Raw genomic sequence first — 15912 nt, 5'->3', positions numbered from 1 at the left:
GTCTTTGTCCACCAGCCGTTCCTAGCCTCACTGACTTCTCCAACGAATTTGCATGCAGGATGCAGGCAAACTGCATTAAAATTCGAGCACAGTGATGGTGAACATTTTCGGCACCGAGTGCCCAAACTGGAATGTGCTTGCATGTGTACACGCCGGAGTGCCAGAAACCCGAAAAATCAGCTGGCTGGCGGATTTTGGCTGTTTTCTGGGCCGGTTTTGACCCAAAAAACACCCTGAAAAATGCCTTGAAAATACCCCGAAAAATGCCCTGAAAAACAGCCAAAAAACAGTCCATTTTCTGGGCAAAAACAGCCTGGAAACAGCCCGGAAAAGGCCCAAAAGTGGAAACTAGAAGAGCAGTTGGTGATGGCATGCATGCCCATAGAGAGGGCTCTCCGTGCCGCCTCTGGCACACGTGCCATAGGTTCACCATCACGGTTCTAGCACCTTCGTATTTTGCTCACTTGCTGTTGTGGTCCATCAGCAGCCTGCGGAGCTGGTACTGGAGTCGGACAGTGAAGAGGCTGAGGAAGAACAGGGGCCAGTCCTGGAGGCTGGGGAAGGCCCAGATGAGGGCTCCACGTCAGAGGCAGAGATGGGGCCAGGGCCATCGGGAAGCGACGCGTGGACTCCAGAGCCTCCAGAGGCTGACAGCAGAGAGGCAGAGGAACAGGAGGAGCCTGTACCTAGTGCACGTAGGAGAAGAGCTGCCAGAAGGCAGAAGCAGCTAAAGCAAAAAGGACGACTCGGGAGTAAGGCCAAGAGATGATTGGCCCCCTCCCATAAGACTTAAAAGACCAGCAATGGCTCTTGGGCTCCTTGTCGGAAAACAACGTTGATAGATTTGTTTCTTGTCTTGCTGCATTTCTTTCTTGTCGGCGTCTTCTGCTTCTGAACTTTTGCCAAGAAAATCCTTTGGCAAGTTGCCTAATTAGACCAAGATTGGTGATAAGGCTGAAGAATTGTATTATGAAGAATTCGTTTTGAATTAGTTTGGACTACGCTGAGAATGAGTTAATTCTCAGCTGTTCTAATAAAGTCTGTTTGTTTTCGAACTGATTGCGTCTGATAATACCTACTTGGGCCTGAGTCCCAATACTTACATTGTCCCCTTCGCTTCGCAGTTTCCAAAAGGGCTGAATGTAGAACCAGGAGCCTTCGTTGCCGGCTGCATCCAAAGAGACACGCATGGCGTTTTTTTCCAACAAGGCCGGCAACCTCTTATTGACCGTGAGATATTTGTTGCTCTTGATATGAAGCAGCTGTCAGGGAGGAAAATAAATAAGATTCGTGCATTCGGACTCGACCGTTTTGGTTAAGATTCATAACCCAAGTTATGTTCCTGTGCTACTAGAACGTGAGGAAATCTCTTTGATTTTTGGCTGTCTACCTTTCGAGGGAATGGGAACAAGAACGTGGCTAACCACAGTACAAGCTGGCTTAATTTAGGAGCCGAGGTGGTGCAGTGGTTAGAATGCAGTATTGCAGGCTAAACTCTGCCCACTGCCAGGAGTTCGATCCTGACCGGCTCAAGCCTTCCATCCTCCTGAGGTTGGTAAATGAGGGCACAGACTGTTGGGGGCCAGAGGCTGACTCTGTAAACTGCTTAGAGAGGTCTGTAAAGCACTGTGAAGCGGTATATAAGTGCTATTCCTTCCTTCCTTCCTTCCTTCCTTCCTTCCTTCCTTCCTTCCTTCCTTCCTTCCTTCCTTCCTCTCTTATTCCCTTTCTCAATCTCCTTTTTGGTGGCACAGTGGTTAGAATGCAGTATTGCAAGGTAACTTTGCCCACTGCCAGGAGTTCGATCCTGACCGGCTCAAGCCTTCCATCCTCCTGAGGTTGGTAAATGAGGGCACAGACTGTTGGGGGCCAGAGGCTGACTCTGTAAACTGCTTAGAGAGGTCTGTAAAGCACTGTGAAGCGGTATATAAGTGCTATTCCTTCCTTCCTTCCTTCCTTCCTTCCTTCCTTCCTTCCTTCCTTCCTTCCTTCCTTCCTTCCTTCCTCTCTTATTCCCTTTCTCAATCTCCTTTTTGGTGGCACAGTGGTTAGAATGCAGTATTGCAAGGTAACTTTGCCCACAGCCAGGAGTTCGATCCTGACTGGCTCAAAGTTGACTCAGCTTTCCATCCTTCCGAGGTCGGTAAAATGAGGACCCAGATTGTTGGGGGCAAAATACTGATTCTGTAAACTGCTTAGAGAGGACTGTAAAGCACTGTGAAGTGGTATATGTGCTATTGCTCTTCCTTCCTTCCTTCCTTCCTTCCTTCCTTCCTTCCTTCCTTCCTTCCTTCCTTCCTTCCTTCCTTCCCAGTGGTTAGAATGCAGTATTGCAGGTTAACTCTGCCCACTGCCAGCAGTTCAATCCTGACTGGCTCAAAGGTTGACTCAGCCTGCCATCCTTCCGAGGTGGGTAAAATGAGGACCCAGATTGTTGGGGGCAAGAGGCTGGCATTGTAAACCACTTAGAGAGAGCTGTAAAGCCCTGTGAAGCGGTATATAAGTCTATATAAAGTACTATAGCTATTGCTATTCATTTACAGTTCTCACACTGCAAATGCTATCAACTCTCCACAACAGACAAATGGCTGAAATTATGAACCATCATTCACAACTTACGAATTATGAACACATGATGCAATTATCTGGGCGATGGCACGACACACACGTGATATCCCATCGCAGTTATTGTGGCTTTTTTAGACAGCTGTGAGTAACTACATATTCTCTGCAAAAGGGCCTCAAGGGAAGGTGACTCAGCCACCATTAAACCAAGTTATTCAGTCCTCACAAAGCTTCGAGGTGGAAAATTGACTTCCTGTTTCAATTTCCTCATTTCATTTTCCTTTATAAACTACCTAGGCGTTGGAATTTTTGACTGGACTTTTTTTTGCAAAAGATTCCTCCTGTTTTCAGGGTGGCTGATATTGCTTTTTAAAGGGGGAAAAAAAATTAGTTTCATTTTTTTTAACAGTTCTAAATTTCAAGGGTTACATTCCTACCAGAGAGATCAAAGTTTAAACCACCATTGAAATACAGCCCGGACTGAGTTATGGTAAGTCAGTGAACTCTGGACTGCTGTGAGATAAATAGGAGACATACCTATGGGCTGCACCTGCATACCTCTGGAGAAAATGCGGGATATATTTGCAATAAATATGGTACTTCTCTAGTGTTATGCATAGATGCGCGTGGCGTTTTGTTAATCAAATTAAAGGACCCACCTCTGAGATACTTTGAGCTTGCAAGGATAACAAAAGTACAGGTAATCCTCCACTTATGACCACAATTGAGCCCAAAGTTCCTATCACTAAGCAAGACAGTCTCTTTGTCCCGTTTTACGATCTTTCTCACCGCCATTGCTAAGTGAATTGCATCAGTTGTCAAGTTAAGTCACCCGGTTGTTAAGCGAATCCGCCATGGAATGGAATGGAATGGAATGGAAGGGAAGGGAAGGGAAGGGAAGGGGAGGGGAGGGGAAGGGGAAGGGGAAGGGGAAGGGGAAGAGAAGGGAAGGGAAGGGAAGGGAAGGGAAGGGAAGGGAAGAGAAGAGAAGAGAAGAGAAGAGAAGAGAAGAGAAGAGAAGAGAAGAGAAGAGAAGAGAAGAGAAGAGAAGAGAAGAGAAGGAACAGGAATAGGAACAGAACAGGAAAGAGTAGAGTAGAGTAGAGTAGAGTAGAGTGAGAGATAGAGATAGAGATAGAGATAGAGATAGAGATAGAGATAGAGATAGAGATAGAGATAGAGATAGAGATAGAGAGAGTAGAGTACAGTAGGGTAGAGTAGGGTAGAGTAGAGTAGAGTGGAGTGGAGTGGAATGTTGTGGAGTGGAATGGAATAGGAATAGGAATAGGAATTAGGAGAGGAGAGGAGAGTGAGAGATAGAGATAGAGATAGAGATAGAGATAGAGATAGTAGAGTACAGTAGGGTACAGTAGGGTACAGTAGAGTGGAGTGGAGTGGAGTGGAGTGGAATGGAATAGGAATAGGTATAGGAAGGAATAGGAATTAGGAGAGGAGAGGAGAGGAGAGGAGAGGAGAGGAGAGGAGAGGAGAGGAGAGGAGAGGAGAGGAGAGGAGAAAAGTAGAAAATGGAATAGAATGGAATAGGAATAGGAATAGAAAATAGAGTGGGGGGAAATGGCCTCCAAGCATCATCGGTTCCCGTGAGACATTGCTTCCCCCTTTCAAGGACACCCTGAGCAGATGTTCCAGCATGGACGGCCGGTTCCCATACCAAAATGAACAGAAGTGATCAGTGGACTTAATGGGTCGTGGGTGGCCCATGGGGGAATGGCGGGGGATGAGGGGGAGAATTGACTATGCCTGTTTTTGCATGGGAAACCCAGAGCTGGTTTCGCTTCTTCTATCTCTGCCAATGTGGTTTATTCAATAAAGGTTTATATTCCTGGTAAAATAATGCCCCGGGAGGTTTCTTTTTTCTGGATTCGCCAACTGGACGGTGGACACCCGATCTCTTTGCGGCTTGCAAAAGACTCACCTGGATCACGTTGCTGTATTTCACAATTTCCCCCAGCAGCTTCCGGTTCTCACATTCGTTCTGCTTCTGTTCCAGTTCAGCTGCATGCTGGAAGGGAATCGGTCGAGTTGAATTATGAGCAGAATCACAGAGTCGGAAGGGGCCTCGGAGGTCATCTAGTCCAACCCCCTGCTCAAGCACGACACCCTCCAGACAAATGTTGGCCAATCTCTTCTTGAAAATCTCCAGTGTTGGAGCACCCACAACTTCTGGTGGCAAGCCGTTCCATCGATTAATTGTTCTCACTGTTAGGAAGTTTCTCCTTAGTTCTAGATTGCTTCTCTCCTTGATGAGTTTTGAAGCCCAAAATGGCCCTCAGGAATAACCTCTAGATCAACAATTCTCAATCTGTGGTCTAGGGACCCCTGGCGATTCTCCATATCTTTTCAGAGGGTCCACAAAGTCAAATAAACAAACATTTTAACATGTCTCAGTTTTAACTTCTAATACGGTACCAGTAGTGGAATTCATTTTTTTTTTTACTACCGGTTCTGTGGGGGTGGCTTGGTGGGCGGGGCATAGTTTGGTGGGTGGGGCTTGGTGGGCGTGGCAGGGGAAGGTTACTGCAAAATCCCCATTTCCTCCCGATCAGCTGGGACTCGGGAGGCAGAGAATAGATGGGGGTGGGGCCAGTCAGAATTTTTACTACCAGTTCTCCGAACTACTCAAAATTTCCGCTACCGGTTCTCCAGAACTGGTCAGAACCTGCTGAAACCTACCTGGCGTGTTCTTGCCGGATCGGAGGGGTCGCAATGACTGAGGCGAGACGCGAGCTAACAGGTAACGTTTATTCTAACCGGCTGACTTTCCCACAACAGTCACAACAAGAGCGCTTCTCTCTGTTTGACGGCTCTTTTATACTGGCTGTCAAACGGTTGGCCAATCATGAACAAGGTAATAACTTCTCTCCCCACTAGAGGGCCAGATCCTGGAGCAGACTCAGTACACTACACCACCTCTGCTACGCGGCCCGTTTTGGATGTAGGTAACTGCAGGGCGTGCATGGAGGCTCGGGGAGTGTGAACAACGGGCCTACTGGAAGTTCAGGAAGGCCAGAAATGGGCTCATTTCTGGCTTCCAGAGGGCTTCCAGAGCCTGGGGAGGCCATTTTCTCCCTCCCAGAGGCTCGAGGAAAGCCTCTGGAGCCTGGGGAGGGCAAAAACGCCCCCCCATCATGGTGCAGGAGGCTGACTAGGCCACGCCCACCATGGCCACGCCCACCCAGCAACTGGGCAAAGAACCCCTTGCTAAAATTTTTGAAGCCCATCCCTGGGCCTCTCCATAACCTCTATATATATAGCGAGAAAAAAGAAGAAGAAGAAAAGACAGCATCAGAAGTTATTGAAAGAAGGAAAAAAATTGAATTAGAACTGCCAAAAAAAACCAAAAACTTACTTGTAATTTCTTTAACAGGGCCGCTTCGGTGTGGCTGCCCTGTTTGGCTTGTTTGGCTTTCCAGTATTGCTTCTGTGCGGAATATCGGTTCATGGGACACACTTTGAAAAGGCAATCTGAAGAGCAAAAGCACAAAACCAACAATTAAAAGAAGATTCTTCTCCTCCGCTTCGTCCTTTTGCGAACGCCGGCTCGTGGGAAAATATATCTGCAGATATATTTTGACGAGACCAGAGACGTGCAGCCGACTCAGCTGGAATTTGCAGACCCTCTTAATTGATATCAATTTTTTATTCAAATGTAAGATTCAAAGAAAAAATAAAAAGCAATGGAAAACTAAGGGAAGGAAAAAGGGAGGAAGGGAAAATGGGGAGTAAAAAGAGAAAAAGAAGAAAGAAAAAGGCATTGACTTCCAACTCTCTTTGGCACTGTAAAAAGATAATAATATTACAGCCTCAACTTTTTACTTTTATGCAGTAGTAGCCATTTGTATAATGTACCCACAACTTCTGTAATGTGAATAAAAGAAGGAAGCATACAGAGTCAGCTATATGAACTCTAAAGGACCCTCTCTATTCACATTATTATAAGATAGAAAAGTGCTTGCTTGGAGATTGTATTAAAAATCAGCTAAACCCCATTAAGTGGTAATATATCTTCTGATGAGACCTAGCTGTCATGGAAGGACAGCCATATGGAAAACATCTGAGTGACCTCACTGTGAATGACACAGACATATATGTTACAAAGAGTTACTTAATCCAATAAATTTACCTAAGAACAGCAGTAACTCTCCCATTAGCAACTACAAGCATTTAAGGAAGGTTGTCTAACTAAAGATAATATTATAAACTAAAAATAATGGTTTACTAATGGTTTAGTAATTAGGAAGTGTGTCAATTATCATATAACAAGTGTATGTTAACCATATATGGAAAATGCATGATATCACCGAATCCTTTATCTTAGAAATGTATAAAAACAGAGGTATCAGAGCTCTTTCCTTGTTCAAAGTTTCAGGTACAAATCTAGCTCTGAACCTTGCGCAATAAAAACTGTCTCTGGCTGACCCAGGAATGTTGTTTGGTCTCATCATTCCATAACATCTAGTGGCAAATTGTTCCACTGGTTAATTGTTCTAACTGTCAGGAAATTTCTCCTTAGTTCTAGGTTGCTTCTTTCCTTGATTAGTTTCCACCCATTGCTTCTTGTCCTGCTTTCAGGTGCTTTGAAGAATAGCTTGACTCCCTCTTCTTTGGGGCAGCCCCTGAGATATTGGAAGACTGCTATCATGTCTCCCCTGGTCCTTCTTTTCATCAGATTAGACATACCCAGTTTCAGCAACCGTTCTTCGAATGTTTTAGTCTCCAGGCCTTTTAATCATCTTAGTTGCTCTTCTCTGCACCTTTTCCAAAGTCTCAACCTCTTTTTTCTAACGGGGTTGGACTAGAAGACCTCCAAGGTCCCTTCCAACTCTGTTATTCTGTTCTATTCTAGTCTCTTCCAATGGGTCAGAGACCTGCCTGATAACAGATTCATACATTCGAAATAGGAATGTATGGTCTGACATCAGTGCATTTATTAAGTGAACAATTACTAGGAAGTTGGGGAGCGGGGCCGGGAGTCCATGGCGTATTTGTTTTTTGTGGGTTCCCCCCCCTCCCCCCGCAGTTTTCATGTCTTTCAAAAAATGGCTTTCCTGGTGAAAAACCTCTAAAAACACATGCAGATAACTTCCTGTTCTACTCTACTGTTCCATTTGCACAATAAAGCACAGAAGGACCATTCAAGAGAAAGTTTTTTTGAGAACTGTTTAACACTCTCTCTCTCTCTCTCTCTCTCTTTCTCTCTCTCTCTCTCTCTCTCTCTCTCTCTCTCTCTTTCTTTCTTTCTTTGCACAAAGGTCAGTTTAGGTAGCCCAGCTCGGGTTGCAAAAACAAGCCACTATACCAGTGATGGCTAACTATACTATTCCCAGATGAATGTTTGTCTTTTGCCAAGGAAAAGAAAGGCGCCCGAGAATTCACAGCTTGGGTTGACTCAAGAATATTGCAATCCAGAGGCAATTAATGTGACCCAGAGAGAGTTGGACTTACAACGGTTCATTTAGTGACGGTGTGAAGTTACAACGGACCTGAAAAAAAAGCAAGTTAGGACCATTTTTTTCACACTTAATGACCATTGCAGCTCTCCCACCGTCACCTGATCAAAAGTCAGGTGCTTGGCACGTGGTTCCTATATATGACGGTCACTGTGTCCTGGGAGGAGATCACGTGATCCCCTTTGGCGACCCTCCAACGAGCAAAGTCAGCGGGGGATCCAGATTCACTTAACCCAGAGAGAGTTGGACTTACAACGGTTCATTTAGTGACAGTGCGAAGTTACAACGGACCTGAAAAAAAAGCAAGTTAGGACCATTTTTTTCACACTTAATGACCATTGCAGCTCTCCCACCGTCATCTGATCAAAAGTCAGGTGCTCGGCATGTGGTTCCTATTTATGACGGTCGCTGTGTCCTGGGAGGAAATCACGTGATCCCCTTTGGTAACCCTCGAACGAGCAAAGTCAGCGGGGGATCCAGATTCACTTAACCGCCGTGTGGCTAACTTCATAAACGCAACGATTCCGTGGACAACGGTGGCAAGGAAAGTCGTAAAATGGGGCAAACTTGCCGAACGCATGTTTCACTGTTATAACTTCGAAGTCCCTAAAGTAAACTGTCCTAACGCAAGAACTAACTGCATTTCAGCTTCGTTTTGTATTTGAACATTGTAAATAAATTAATTACAAATTTGCAAAAAAAAAAAAATGGGAGTTCAGGCTTTGTGGTTTCTTTTTTTTTTAATTTTCTCTTCTTCGCCAGTTTGCAAAGCTTGCAAATAAACTGTTGTATCTGGAGAACCAGCTGCATTTTAGCTTCGTTTTGTATTTGAACATTGTAAATAAATTAATTACAAATTTGCAAAAAAAATTGGGACTTCAGGCTTTGTGGTTTCTTTTTTTTTAAATTTTCTCTTCTTCGCCAGTTTGCAAAGTTTGCAAATAAACTGTTGTATCTGGAGAACCAGCTGCATTTTAGCTTCGTTTTGTATTTGAACATTGTAAATAAATTAATTACAAATTTGCAAAAAAAGGAGTTAAGAAGCAGGTGATTTTTCTAAGGACTGAAAAACATCTATCAACTATTCACGCTTGTCTGGCTGAAAACAATTCCTTCTTGTCTCTCCTTCTTCTTCACCCACAACGGCTTAAGAGAAACTTGGTTTCTAACTTGGTTTCTTTTTCGATTCTCTCTTCTTTGCCGGTTTGCAAATTAGCAAAGCAAAAAAATAAATGTTCTCAGGCCCACAACATAGATTGTGGTTTCTCATGTCCATCGCACACAACTTCCTTTATTCTATTCATCCATTGAACCCTGGTGAAAGGCTTAATAGCGTTAAGTCAAAAGTCATGTGAGCTGCACGGTTGACACCTGTCCGTCATTCCACTTTGCTCCGTGTAAATAAGGTGCTCGTACAATGGGTTCATTGTTCCCGTTTGGTTTAACTTTAAAATAAAATAAGAAAGGGAAGCGTGACAAAGGGAGGCTCTTGGTTAAAGGGCAGAGGGATAGAATTAGAGAATTGGACTAGGGTTTTTTTTTTCCTAGAAGAAGAATTGGAGGAGGAAGAGGAAGGAAATAAAAATCAGTCAGGAAACAACGACCCTGTTCACGAAAGAAGAACTTGTTGCATCAGAAAATAATTTTTTTAAAAAAATAATATCTTAATATATTTTGGGCCACACATGGGGACTGCAGCCAAGAAATTAAAAGACGCTTGCTCCTGGGGAGGAAAGGCAAATCTAGACAGCATACTAAAAAGCAGAGACATCACCCTGCCAACAAAAGAGCGTATAGTCAAGGCTACGGTTTTCCCAGTTGCAATGGATGGCTGTGAAAGTTGGACCATAAGGAAGGCTGAGCGCCGAAGAATTGAGGCCTTTGAACTCTGGTGCTGGAGAAGACTCCTGCGAGTCCCTTGGACTGCAAGGCCATCCAACTGGTCAGTGCAAGAAGAGATCAACCCCCGACTGCTCTTTAGAAGGCCAGATCCTGAAGAGGAAACTCAAATGCTTTGGCCACCTAATGAGAAGGAAGGACTCCCTGGAGAAGAGCCTAATGCTGGGAACGATGGAGGGCAAAAGAAGAAGGGGACGGCAGAGAACGAAGTGGCTGGATGGAGTCACTGAAGCTGTTGGTGTGAGCTTAAATGGACTCCAGAGGATGGTTAAAGAACAGGAAGGCCTGGAGGAACCTGCTCCATGGGGTCGCGATGGGTCAGACATGACTTCACAACTAACAACATACTTAGGGCATGGATTTTTGGGGAAAGGAAAGAAGAAAAATGAAATGGAGAAGAACAGAGGTTGAATTACCAAATCCACAAAATAAGAACAACATGCAAAGATCAAAGGAAGATATCATGATAAGCCATCATTCTCCTCTTAGAAACTTCTATAGATAGTCACGACCATAATTGGGGCAGAAATTTCCCCAATTGTGATCATAAGTCGAGTCGGATTTTGCAATTTTACGACCATTTTCACGACAGCCTTTAAATGAATCACTGCAGCCGTTAAGTGGCTACGCAGTCGCAAGTGTGAAGCCATTCTTATAAATGGGCACTCTTTTTTGCTGGACATCAGCACAAAAAGGGACGCAAATTGCAGTCACGTGACCTCAGGACATGACAACCTGAGTGGTAAATGGTGGGACATGCCCAAATTGGGATCAGGTGACCATGCAGGATCAGTCGTAAGTGCAAGGACCAGTCGTAAGCCTGAGGAGTGGAGTTTTTTCAGCACCATTGTAACTTCGAAGAGCTGCTAAACGAACGGTCGTAAATCAAGGACTATCTGTATGAATAAAAGTAGAAATACTCAGACTTCCTAATTAGTAGTAGCCAGGATAGGCTACTACTGGTAGAAATTTCTTGGAGGTATATTCCCAACACCTTTGAAGGTCTCTAGAGAATCTCTGTTGTAGCATAAGTAACAATAACAACAGATGTAAGAATGACAATTGTTACAATTGCTTGTTATTTACAATGTCCTTTTAATGTCTTTAGCGTTCTTAAAAATTCAGTTTATCTATAGCACTACAGAGCAAACAAAGAGCACAATCACCATGTGCTTTACTGCTCAACTGTTTTAACTGTAACAGGAAACAGGAAACTCTACTCAGAACCAAGGAGCATAGCCATAGAGCATACCATAGATCCACACTTGTAAACACTGCCATCTACTGGCGAAATACTACTATAGTTGTTGCATAGAAATACATTCCAACAATGAATTCCAACAATTATTGCTTACCTCGGAATTTTTTGGGCGGGTTGCAAAGATCGCCTGCTTCCGGATGAACCACACATCTGTCATCCACGAGCCTAGAAGAAGAAAAATCAAAAGACTTTATCATGACTTTTGCATTTATGGATCAAGACAAAGTCTCCAAAGTTTATAACTTTGATTCTTTTGATTTCGCCTAACCACAAAAACAAACACTTCCCAAAATATAGGTCCTCACGTGAAAAATACACCAGTGTCCAGTTTTGTCACAAAAACTGTAGATCCAATCATTTTCATCCTCTCTGTGGAATGTAAACTTTCAGAATACAGGTAGTCCTCAACTTACAACAGTTCATTTAGTGACCCATTCAAAGTTACAATGGCACTGAAAAAAGTAACTCATGACTGTTTTTCATAGTTACGACCTTTGCAGCATCCCCATGGTCATGTGATCAAAATTCAGACGCTTGGCAACTGATTCATATTTATGACGGTTGCAGCGTCCCCTGGGTCCCGTTTTGCGACCTTCCGACAAGCCACATCAATGGGGAAGCCAGATTCACTTAACAAGCAGGTTACTAACGTATCAATTGCAAGTGATTTACTTAACAAATGTGGCAAGAAATGTCGTAAAAAAAGGGGCGAAACTCACTGAACAAATGTCTCACTTAACAACAGAAATTTGGGGTTCGGTTTTGGTCATAAGGCGAGGACTTCCTGTACATGAAAAAAGAAAACTCCTAATTCTTCAAGTAGAGTCCAGAAAGACAGTGCGACATTGTGAAAACAATGCGCGTGTTTTCAATTATTGGTAAATTATTGGACAGTAAACCGATTCACTGAACGAAAACCCCAGATAGTCCTCGACTTACCACAGTTCATTTAGTGACCATTTGAAGTTACAAATACGCAAAGTTGCAAATATGCAATTCGTATTTATGATGGTTGGAGTGTCCCTAGAGTCACGTAAAGTCACCGGGGACGCCAGATTTGCTTAACAACCATGTTACCCATTTAACAACTGCAGTGATTCCCTTAACAACGGTGGCAAGAAACAGGGCCAAACTCACTCCTTCTCTTCATTTTTAAAAATTCATAATTAACTGTTTTGTTAGCAGGATCATTATTTACATTTATATCCAGTATGTTAATATCTAATTTCACTTTATATTCTTATTTTTTAATTTGATTTCTGTTTTCCAACCATGTATAAAACCTATTCCACACTTTATAATAATCCGAGTCTTCTCTTTCTTTGATCTCCATCATTAATTTATCCATTTCGAGGATTTTCTTTATTATTGTTTCTTCCGATGGTGTATTGGTCGACTTCCACATTTGCGCTAGAGTAATTCTGGCCGCCATTAGAATATGCAATATAATATAATAGAGACTTTTTTTCCCATTTTTCTATCAATCATTCCTAGGAGGAACATCTCTGGATTAAAATCTACCTTTTGGAGTGTAATCTCTTCCAACCTCCCTTTAATTTTATACCAAAATTTCCTCACCTTCGGGCACATCCACCACATGTGGTAGTATGTCCCTAGTTGGGGCCAAACTCACTTAACGAACGTTCACTGAGCAACAAAAATTTGGAGCTCAATTGTGGTCGTAAATCGAGGACTACCTATGTATAGATGTCATAGTTTGCTAGGCCACCGTTGTCACGTTTCTGACCACTGCCAAGGCGTCTTTAAACGGATCCAACTAATGAATAGATATTCCGTGAACTGAAATAAGGAAGGAGTAAGAATCTCTTCGTACGGCGTCCACTTTAAGTGGGAAAGCACACAAGCCATCGCTTTTCCACTCCGTACTTCATCCCCCATCGGAGCCTTGCAATCTCCTCTATAAACAACTGGCAAACACAACAGCTTAGTTGTCATTCAGGCACAATCCTCATGTAAATGACCTCCCTGTTTCCTAAAAAAATTAGTAACCACTACGAGCTTTGCATGCAAACAGAGGAAGCAGAAAGAAAGAGAGAGAGAGAGAGAGAGAGAGAGAGAGAGAGAAAGAAAGAAAGAAAGAAAGAAAGAAAGAAAGAAAGAAAGAAAGAAAGAAAGAACCCAGCCAAAAAGCCATAAGCTTGGAAAACTTTGCATTTTGCTCCTTGTTTCTTGCAAGGTTTCCTTTCATTGTGCGTGGATAAATTCCTGATTTCCTCCCTACTCCATTCACCATTGAAACTTTGCGGGGTGATTGCCAGGTTCTATAGATTTATTTACTGCAGCTCGCAGGAAGCGATAAGTAGAAAATGCACTCCCAGCAAAGAGGAGGACTTGCTCCAGTTTGGGTCAAGATGCAGCTGCTGGAAGCTGTATTCTCCTGGCCGTCTGAATTCGGCAGGGGACACGCAGGATATGGGGGGGGAATCGTAGCGCTGAAGGGCCAAGCATCCAGCGTTGCAGGCCATCAATGGGATAAGCAACGAACAGGGTTGCAAACCTGTCCGCCTTTACAACAGATCCTTGAACCCACTACCAGCTGCACTAATTTTACCCTGTTCTGTTTTTTACTTTATTTTTGTAATGTGATTCTAGTTGCAATTCTGGTCTATGATCGTGAGAAACATTCTGTTCTGTTCTGTTCTGTTCTGTTCTGTTCTATTCTATTCTGTTCTATTCTGTTCTATTATGTTCTATTCTATTTTCTCTCTTCTCTTCTCACTTCTCTTCTCTTTTTTCTTCTCTTCCAGTCCAGTCCAGTCCAGTCCAGTCTACTCTACTCTACTGTACTCTACTCTACTCTACTCTACTCTACTCTACTCTACTCCACTCCACTCCACTCCACTCCACTCTCCACTCCACTCCACTCCCTATTCATTCTCTACTCTACTCTACTCTACTCTACTGTACTCTACTCTACTCTACTCTACTCTACTGCAATCGACTATGATTTTAATTTGAGAACTATCTGTGTTGACAAATGAGCAACTGATGTACACAAGATGTGATAACATTTTGTTTTTTTTTAAGGATTATTCTAGCCTGAAATCTTCACTTTCTTCTTTGAGGGGAATGCCCACAGCCTTCGTGCCACCTCCTCTTCTGTGACAAAACTCAGAAAAATAGGAAATGCTCTTTTTCTTGAAAATTTTCTTCTCTGCAACAGAAACCCTCCCACATGGCACTTAGTTTACGCATGCAGGGAAATGTCTCCTGGCATTTTTAAAGTTTGCTGATTGATGATGATGATGATGATGATGGAGGAGGAGGAGGAAAAGGAGAAGGAGAAGAAGAAGAAGCAGAAAAAAAAAAGAGGAGGAGGAGAAGGAGAAGAAAAAGGAGGAGGAGGAAGAAGACGAAGAGGAGGAGGAGGAGAAAAGGGGGAGGGGGAGGAGGAAGAGGAGGAGGAGAAGAAGAAGCAGAAAAAGAAGAGGAGGAGGAGAAGGAGAAGAAAAAGGAGGAGGAGGAAGAAGAAGAAGAGGAAGAGGAGGGGGAGGAGGAGAAAAGGGGAGGGGGAGGAGGAGGAGGAGGAGGAGAAGAAAAAGGAGAAGAAAAGGAGAAGAAAAAGGAGGAGGAGGAGGAGGAGGAGGAGGAGGAGGAGGAGGAGGAGAAGAAGAAGAAGAAGAAGAAGAAGAAGAAGAAGAAGAAGAAGAAGAAGAAGAAGAAGAAGAAGAAGAAGAAGAAAAGGGAGGAGGAGGAGGAGAAAAAGAAGGAGGAGGAGGAGGAGGAGGAGGAGGAGGAGGAGGAGGAGGAGGAGGAGGAGGAGGAGGAGGAAGAAAAAAGGGAGGACGAGGAGAAGGAGAAGAAAAAGGAGAAGAAAAAGGAGGAGGAGGAGGAGGAGGAGGAGAAAGCCAGACCTGCCTGTAAGTACAAAAATTATTATAACGTCCTGGCAATGGCTAAGACCAGGAAAGTTGAAGAAAGAGAGAGAGGAACTAATTCTGGATGCTTAAAAGTAAACCTCAAGAACAAGTGCGTACAAAGCCAGAATGGAGAAGGCAGCAAAAGGCAGCAAAGAAGCTGAAGAAACAATGAATCATCTGCTAAGATGCTGCAAGAAGATCACCCAGACCGACTACAAACAACGGCATGACAAAGTAGCAACAAGGGTGCATTGGAAGATCTGCAAGAAATCCCATTTGCCTGCAAGCAAGAAATAGAATAGAAAACGAAGACGCTGAAGTGCTCTGGGACATTCTCTTCTATTCCATTCCATTCCATTCCATTCCATTTCATATTTTCTATTCTATTCTATTCTATTCTATTCTATTCTATTCTATTCTATTCTATTCTATTCTATTCTATTCCTATTCCTATTCCTATTCCTATTCCTATTCCTATTCCTATTCCTATTCCATTCCATTCCATTCCATTCCATTCCATATTTTCTATTCTATTCTATTCTATTCTATTCTATTCTATTCTATTCTATTCTATTCTATTCTATTCCTATTCCTATTCCTATTCCTATTCCTATTCCATTCCATTCCATTCCATTCCATTCCATATTTTCTATTCTATTCTATTCTATTCTATTCTATTCTATTCTATTCTATTCTATTCTATTCTATTCTATTCTTTCTACTCTACTCTTCCATTCCATTCCATTCCACTCCACTCCACTCCACTCCACTCCACTCCACTCCACTCTACTCTACTCTACTCTACTCTACTCTACTCTACTCTACTCCTATTCTA

At 43.2% G+C, this 15912-nt stretch overlaps 1 protein-coding gene across 8 annotated transcripts in view; it reads right to left on the bottom strand.

Annotated features, from left to right (window-relative positions):
• ITPR2 (inositol 1,4,5-trisphosphate receptor type 2) overlaps window positions 1-15912 on the bottom strand; it is a 184234-nt gene that overhangs the window by 133085 nt on the left and 35237 nt on the right. For all 8 annotated transcript variants that reach the window (XM_060694915.2, XM_060694909.2, XM_060694913.2 and 5 more), the window contains exons 2-5: window positions 11291-11361; window positions 5936-6051; window positions 4502-4588; window positions 1104-1262 (exon numbers count right to left, since the gene is read on the bottom strand). In XM_060694915.2, the coding sequence (XP_060550898.2) occupies window positions 1104-1262; window positions 4502-4588; window positions 5936-6051; window positions 11291-11361 (433 nt within the window). The remainder of the gene's footprint in view (window positions 1-1103; window positions 1263-4501; window positions 4589-5935; window positions 6052-11290; window positions 11362-15912) is intronic.

This window comes from Pantherophis guttatus, chromosome 7 (assembly GCF_059756535.1).
Source record: "Pantherophis guttatus breed Tessera chromosome 7, ASM5975653v1, whole genome shotgun sequence".
Taxonomy (NCBI): Eukaryota; Metazoa; Chordata; class Lepidosauria; order Squamata; family Colubridae; genus Pantherophis; species Pantherophis guttatus.
Note: the sequence above shows the minus strand (reverse complement) of the source record. Positions and strands in the feature narration are given on the sequence as shown.